This window comes from Pinus tabuliformis, chromosome 7 (genome assembly GCF_031772625.1).
Source record: "Pinus tabuliformis cultivar Carrire ecotype Pingquan chromosome 7, CPIR1, whole genome shotgun sequence".
NCBI lineage: Eukaryota > Viridiplantae > Streptophyta > Pinopsida > Pinales > Pinaceae > Pinus > Pinus tabuliformis.
The window spans coordinates 1428680635-1428689332 of NC_142293.1; the positions used below are offsets into that span (position 1 = coordinate 1428680635).

Here is an 8698-nt window from a genome sequence, read left to right on the forward strand (position 1 = left end):
TCATCTTTAACGCTTAATTTTATAGGGTAAATAGATGAGATGGTAATACTCTTTGTGCTCTGTAAATAATAGTGATTCTAAATGATTATGGTATACATTACACTAATGACAAGTCTCGCAAGGTTCTTAATTTCTAGACTCTTAATTTGGGATTCATAATTAAATTTTAATGACTTGTTCATGTTTACAGTTTTATTAAATTTTACTGTCTTTAAAGTTTAGTTGCTACTTAAATTTTGAAATGATTCATCATGCATCATAAAATGATTAGGTAGACAGTAGTAGATTGTAAGTTGTAGCAGACTAATAATACTTCTCAAGTTCTTGACAATGGGAAATGATGATGAAATTTGATTTTGTGATGCACAATGATGATTAGATAGTATTAGACTTTAGTATTTTATTTTGTAATTTGAATTTCAAAATTAGTAATAGTTCTATTTTTTATATTTTAATTTATCATTCATATTTATGCTGAATTACTAAATTTTATTTTTATTTATATTTTTTTAATAAATATAAAAATTACTTGTCAGACTTGTCATGTTGTCATCCCAATCTATCGTCCCCTAAAAATTTGGGGGTGTGCTCTTGTCATCCCAACCTGTCATCCCCTGAAAATTTGGGGCTGCGCTCTAGCTGTCTAGGAAACTCATCCCCCCCGTACCATCATCCCCCTACGTACCCCGTCCCCACAGTCAATGCAACATAGGGTTTACTCAATGTAAAGTTATAAAAGCAAGGCTAGGGAGAGAAAGAAGACACACCATACAACAACACTAGCCTCAGGAGGAGAAGTGTGTTACTTCAAAGTGTCGGATCTAAGGAAGTAAAGAAGGGAAACTAGAGATATAACATAGGGTTTACTCAATGTAAAGTTATAAAAGAAAGGATAAGAAGAGGAAGAAGACACACCATACAAAAACACTAGCATCAGGAGGAGAAGTATGTTACATCAAAGTGTCGGATCTAAGGAAGTAAAGAAGGGAAATTAGAGATATAAGGTTGCCAAGGAAATTGATCTAAGGGAGAGGCAGAAGAAATGCCATACAACAACACTAGCCTTAGGAGGAGAAGTGTGTTACTTCAAAGTGCTGGATCTAAGTAAAGAAGGGAAACTAGAGATCTAAAGCTATCAAGGAAATTGATCTAAGGCAGATCGGATAGATCAAATCTGGGGCATTTGTATTTTTGTATTTTCTCAATTGGGCCATTATCCGAGGCTGGGAGCCCATATAACTTTGGATTATTAATGAAAAAAATTAATTTGGCATGATCAGTTAGTGTCATTGTGAATGAGATCAAAGCTGCCAAGGAAATAAATCTAGGTCAAATTGGCTGGATCAGATAGGAAATCGATCTAGGGCAGATTGATTGGATCAGATCTGGGGCATTTGTATTTTTGTATTTTCTCAATTGGGCCATTATCCTAGGATGGGAGCCCAAATAAATTTGGATTATTAATGAAAAAATGTAATTGGGCATGATTGGTTAGTGTCATTGTGAATGAGATCATTATATTTTCTTCCGTTGAATTTTATTGTTACGAACCTAGTTGTGTTAGGTTTACAAGAATTCTAACAAGAATCAACTCTCCAAGAGGAATAACATTTTTGTGAATTCCATTTATTTCTTTTTGGTTAAGATATAATAACAAAGAACAGATATAACTTTGATATAACTTTGGAACTCAAAATGTGGTTTGAAGTTGCCTCGAGATGCTTGCTTTTCCTAAAAAGTTAGAACAACACCAGATTGACCTATCCCTAAACTCTCATTTACCAAATAGGGAATAACGGCATAACCACTAACTAAAAAGTTAGAACAAAAACAAATTGATTTGTCCCGCGACTCTTATTTAGAGAATAGGGCTTAGAGGCATAACAATTGTCCAGTTGATGGACTATTAACATTCTGTGATTTTATTGAATTTGCTTCTACGTAATCTCAAATTGCAGTGGGAATTGAGAAAGAGAGTTGGATTTGCTATAAAAAATGCAACTCAAATTACCGTGGGGAATTAAGAAAGAGAGTTGTATTGGGGCGCAGTGGGGTATTAAGAAAGAGAGTTAGATGTGCTCAAAAAAATGCAACTCAAATTGCAGTGGGAAATTAAGAAAGAGAGTTGGATTTGCACAAAAAAACATGTAATTGCAATGGGGAATTCAGAAAGAGAGTTGGATTTGCTCAAAAAATACATGTAAACATTACTAAGATAGTTATAAGGAAGGACTTTGTATTTTTTTCATCCAAACATTTTCCTATAGTAGAAGAAATTTTTTTATATAGTTGTTGGTTAATTCAAGGAAAAGGTTTAAAAAAGGGAGGAGGAGTTGTATGTTTGAATTGATAGAACAATTCAGGATAGTACATGATGTTATGCAGTGAATTTTTTTTAGTTGAGATGCAATTGAATTGTTAACAATTTTTAATTTGAAGATTCAAGAGAACCCTTTTGACATAAGAAAGAAGCAAAAGCAAGTGGTTGTGAACATCAGACATATTCCTTCCAATATGTACTCAATAATCCTATCACATTGCAGTGCCGATAATACAACTACAAAAATGGCAAATCCTAAATGAGTTGTACACAACAATGGATATTTCACCTTTCTCAATTGCAAAGTAGGAATACATAATGGAAAAATATGGAGATTCTTGGACATTGCACACATTCCAAATAATCATTCTAAATATGCGTAAAAATATGTAATGTCCCTTAATAATAAATCATAAATCATAAATAATAAATAATATAATATCATATTAAATAAATAATAAACAATAAATAAAAAAATAGTAAAAGTAAATAAATAATAAAAAAATAAATTACATGCTCTAAATAAATATAAATGAGAAATAAAACAAGAAAGCAGTAGACAAGGAAAAACCAGGGAGATGACGATTACAGGAGTTTTCCACAAGGGTTTAGGGTAAAACCCTAGGTTTTTACTGCATCTCTTTGTAGACAACTGGAGTAGTGTACCCATCTATTGATAGTTTTTCTCGTCGTTTCCGTTGCAGCCTCGCCTGTCACTTTCTGCCATCAGTTACTGCTTGCATCATGGGGGATACGATGGAAGTCTAGGAGCTCAATTTTTTCGAGGACCCCTACCTTGACCGTGTCATTTTCAAAAACCCTAGCTTCACTACGCCAGCATCTGGCCCTATTCTCCTGTCTGACCCTGCTCCGCCTATTTCGTCGCCGGCGGTTTCCTTTCCGGGGCACTGTTCTGCTCCTCTTTTCATCGGGTCGCTCTCAATTTAATCCCTTGCGTTGGATTGTCCTCCATTATCACCTGGTACACTACACATTTTGACCACGAACACACCTCCATCACGCTCTTTCAGTCCCCATCCGTCCATTTCGACTTTCTTCACTGCGCTGCTTGGAGACATCTGTACCACCGCGGCACCAAACCCCCCCTCATCTGCTCTCTCACCGTCGGGTTGTTTTGAGACCCCTACTGTCAAGGTAAAATCTACAAAAAACATCCCTTTGGAAGGTTCCCCTGATCCATTGGTGGACCATCCATCTGCACCTCACATGGGGAAGAGAAAGACTAAGTGTGTGAAGGCGACTTCCAAGGATATCACGATTCGGTTTGGTGAGACCTCTACAATTGGGGAAGTGGAATATATGGCCAGCACAGTACTTGTTGGGCATGTTCGTGACAGAGCTTATTCAGCAACCAGACTTACCCTATGGTTCAAGGAGATTTGGGGTGGGATGCTAAAGGAACTGCCTAAGGTGTAGGTCCTTCCTAGGGGTTGGTTTGCCCTTCATTTTGTGAAAGAAAATTATACGGATTTGGTCCTCGCAAGGTACTGGAACATTGATATGGCTCCGGTTATCCTCAAGAGATGGAGTCCCCTATTCGATCCTGAAAGAGAGCAAATTGGGGCTGAACCCCTCTGGGTGTGCTTGCCAGGGCTCCCTCTACAGTATTGGTGCGAGGAGGTCTTCATCAGAATCGGAAATGCCCTTGGCACCTATCTGGACCATGATCGAACTTTTGTGCAATCAAAGAATAGAACCCTCGCCCGCATTCTGGTCCATTTAGACACTCGTGAGGGTTTGGAGGAGAAAATTACACTACAATGGGGGAAATTCACTAGGTTCCAAATCCTGGATTATGAAGGGGTTCCCTTCCGTTATCAGCGATGTCACAGGGTGGGACATATCTTCAAAGATTTCGCTTTCAACAAGAAAATAGAGGACACTCCAATAGCGTCACCTGCTCCTTCCAGGGTTGACTAGCCGGCCATTCAGCGCACTCCTGCTCCGGGCCCTATACCTCCGGCCAGCAATCCCATTCCATAGATGGTGGACGATGTGCATAAATCGATCTTGCCACCACTCACTAGGTCTCGGGTAGCAGCTAAAGCCGCAAAAGCTTCGGGTATTCCTCTGACCTCTCATACTTCTTCTATTGCATTTTTCTCTTCATTTGTTACACCTTCCATTATTACTTTTGTGGCACATTGCACTATGTCGTCCCCTCCCTCTATTGCCATTACTACACCCTCATTGCATTCGTTATCCAAATCCTCCTCCTCTCCATCTTCCTCTAGGGTTTCATCATCTCATCACTATAATCTTCATTCCTGCACCCTATCTAGTGGTACTCTGGTTCATCTTGTCGGACTGGGCCTCACTCTACCCGGTTCAGCCTCTCTGACATCTCGGGGGAGGAAATCTAATCTCTCCAAAGCCATCAAGTGTGCAGGGGTTGAAGTTGCCTCTGGCCATCAATCCACTCTCGACAGGGTTCTTAGAGAATTGAATACCCTAGGTAGAGTTCCCCCATGAAGTGTCTATCTTTCAACTGCAGAGGCATGGCTAGTGCCTCCAAGAAACTAGCCCTGCGCAAACTCTTTGAGGTTGAACCTATCGACATTATCTTGCTCCAAGAAACCCTAGGTGTGGCTGATCACATTACTAGCTCCCTTAAATCTATTTCCTCGGGATGGATCTACTTGGCAATGGACGCTGTGGGGAGATCTGGAGGCCTTGCCATTGGATACAATCCTCACTCCATTAGAGTTTCAGTATCATGGGGAGGCCATGGATTCATGGGCTTAGATTTTTTCTCGGCAGAGCTTGGCACCATGCTACGGGTTGTTAACATTTATGGACCTTGTCAATAGAGGGAGAATTTCTCACAGCATCTACTTAATCTCTCGATTTTCTCTTCTGATCACATCATCCTAGGAGGCGACCTCAATTTCTCCTTGGGTTTTAGTGAATCTTGGGGGTCAATGGCTCAAGTGGATTTAATATTGGGGTATATGACAAACCTCCCGGAGCAGTTAAATTTCATGGATGTCCCTATGAATAAATCTCTTCCTACATGGAGGAATAGAAGGGTGGTTGAAGCTGCACTTGCGCGAAGATTAGACAGATTCCTTATGAAGGCTTCCCTCTTGTAGCATCTGCATCACTATAAACAATGGGTCGGTACAGGGGGCATTTCAGATCACTCCCCCATTTATCTGGAGGTTTTGGGCCCTCATTCTAAACCTAAAGCCCCATTTAAATTTAACCATGTATGGTTACAGGACCCTGCTTACATTAGCATGGTTTCGGATTTGTGGGCTACCAACCCGATTGATAGATTTGATTCCTTGGCTAAAGGTTTCTGTAATAACTTGTCCAAGCTCAAGCATCTTTCTATTAATTGGGCAAGAGAGAAGCATCAGAGGGAGAATTCACTTCTATCACACATTGAATCCGAACTGAGTTATATGCTCGATGAGCGAAGCCTAGGGTTTATCACAGCAGAAGACAAGTCACATCTAATTGAGCTCGAGAACCAGAAGGCTCAGATCCTGAAGGAGAGGAAGGAATCCCTAAGACTTAGGAGTAGGGCCATATGGTTGAAAGCAGGCGATGACAATACTAGGTTCTTTAAGAATTATGAAAAAGGTAGAAAGGTATCAAACACCATTTGGAATTTACCTCTACCAGAGGGAGGAGTTGCTGATTCTTTCAATAAACTCTCCCATCTCAGCTCTACTCATTTTAGGAATCTATACAAAAGCCCACCTGGTTCAAATCTTGCTGATATCATCAATGTGGCTGGACATTTCCCCAGATTTGTTAATGAGGACGAGGCAGAGGAACTATATGCACTTGTGACTACTGGAGAAATTGAAGGTACATTAAAATGGTTCAAGAAGGACAAGAGCCCGGGACTGGATGGTTGGACAATTGAATTCTACCTTGCATTTTATGACCTGCTAGGATAGGATCTATTGAAAGTTGTGGAAGAATGCAGATTATTTGGATCGTTGTACAATGCCATCAATTCGACTTTTATTGCCCTCATTCTTAAATCTGACACCCCTTCCTCTTTCAATGACTACAGGCCCATTTCATTGTGCAATTGTTTGTACAAAATTATCTCCAAGATCATAGCAAACAGACTCCACCCTATCCTCTCCCGTCATATTGCCCCCCAGTAATTTGCCTTTCTTGAACATCATCAGATTCATGAAGCCATTGGCTCGGCCCAAGAAGCTATACATTCAATCTGGTCCAGACACCATAAGGGCATTATTCTTAAGATAGATCTGGAAAAAGCATTTGACCGTGTCAGCTGGCTTTACATTAAGATGCTCCTTATCCATTTGGGCTTTCCACATAACTTCATCACTTGGATTATGGCCTACATTACCTCCCCTTCCTTCAGTGTCCTCATTAATGGTTCAACTTCTCATTTCTTTCACTCTGAGAGGGGGCTTAGACAAGGTTGCCCTCTCTCTCCCCTCCTATTTTTGATTGTCATGGATGGAATTAGTCGCTTGATTGCTTCGGCTAAGCGGGATGGTGATCTTTGTGGTCTCAAGATATCTGATGCCTGCTTTCTCACCCACATCCTATTTGTGGATGATGTTCTCATTTTTCTTGATGGTAGTATTCGGGACTCTCGTACTTTCTCTCACTTTTCTCGTCAGCTACTGCGATGTTAGCCAATCAATCAAAATCCACCATTACCTTTGCCCAAACCTCCATCCAAGAGTCTCATCTTGCTCATCAGCTTTTTCCTTATTGTATCAATCCTCTAGACAGGGGCCTCAAATACTTGGGATTCTGGATAAAGCCTATTAGCCAGAAAATTGTAGATTGGGTCTAGCTTGTTACCAAACTAGAAAAAAGGCTTTCAATTTGGAGTCACAGATATTTGTCCTGAGCTGGCAGACTTGTTCTTATTAAATATGTTCTTGAGGATACACCTGTATTTTGGATGGCACTTGCATGGATCCCCAGGAGCATTTTGGCTCGTTTACAACAACTCTGCAACATATATCTTTGGAATGGAAATCATGACAAAAATATTTTTTCATGGGTAGGCTAGAATAAGATTGCACTGCCTAAGAAATGGGGAGGCTAGGGTCTAAAAGACCTTCCTATATTTGCACAAGCCCTTGCAGCAAAACTGGGCTGGACTCTGCTAACTGGACAGAACCTATGGACAACCATCACATATCATAAATATATTTGGCCTCAACAAATCATGGACTGGGTTCAATTGCCGAGCTGGTCAAAATCTGGCATCTCATTTGTCTGGAAGGCACTCCTTCATTATCTACCTCACATTAGGGACAATCTTTCATGGAGAATCAATGATGGAACTAAGGCCCGCATTGGCTTGGATCCATGGATTGGAGGTGGAGGAAGATATCAGTTGTCTAGAGACCTCATACAACATCTTCATTCTCATGAGATCAAGGTGATTGTAAATATTGCAGACCATCAAAACTCCAACATCTTCTCCCAACGATGGAAAACTTCCTTGCAGCTTGATTTACCACCATGTTGGCACCAGGAATGGCATGAATATATCTCTGCACTATCTGAATCTCATATCAGGATTAAAGAGGGCCCTGATGAACTTATCTGGTGCCATGCAAAAAATGGTTTCTACTCTCCAAAGACTGGATATCTATCCTTGATCTCCCACAAAAAACCGGAGGAGATTACATTCTGGTGGAAGAGTATTTGGAAACTAACAACGCCTCCTCTGACCAGACTATTTTTCTGGTGTATCCTTAGAGACAAAGTACCCACGGGAGAGAATTCACTCACCGATCCTTTCATGGGCCAAATTGGTGTATCTTGTGCAAAAACTCATCTGAATCGACCCTCCATCTTTTTCTGAAATGCTTAGCCCTTATTACTCTCTGGCATAATATCTCTTCCTCCATACAATTTTTTGGGCAGTGGGAAGGTGCTGATCTTGACAGTGCATGGGAATGTTGGTTCAATCAACATAAGGGTTCCAAAATACAAAGTCTCCCTCTAATTATCAGCTGGCATGTCTGGCTGGCTCGGTATCGTTCTATTTTCGACAACAGACCTGTATGCTAGCCACACATTGCGGCATGTATTGTATCAACGTATAATGAGATGCCTGAACCTCAACAAACTAGATCCCGAAGGGCTCATGCCCCTCCTCACATTGATAAAAATACACCTTGGGCGTATTTCGATGGCGTAGCATAACAACAGGGATGTGGTGGTGGTTTCATCCTATACTTAAGTGATCAACATTACTACAAAGTAAAGATGGGACTAGGAGCTGGAACTAATAATTTCGCAAAACTCATTACCCTTCGACACCTCCTGCATTTCTCTTTGGGACATAATTGCATGAGCTTAAATATTTTTGGAGACTCAAAGATCATTATTAAT

General features: G+C 40.4%; 1 protein-coding gene across 1 annotated transcript; it reads left to right on the top strand.

Moving 5' to 3' along the window:
• Positions 1-3841: 3841 nt before the first annotated feature.
• On the top strand, positions 3842-4261 carry LOC149253040 (uncharacterized). The gene has a single exon (XM_089454348.1). It carries the CDS (start codon positions 3842-3844, stop codon positions 4259-4261), a length of 420 nt encoding a protein of 139 aa, XP_089310474.1.
• The last annotated feature ends 4437 nt before the right edge of the window (positions 4262-8698 follow it).

Excerpts from the sequence above, each read along its gene's own strand:
- LOC149253040 (XM_089454348.1), top strand. The coding sequence starts at position 3,842 with ATGGCTCCGGTTATCCTCAAGAGATGGAGTCCCCTATTCGATCCTGAA.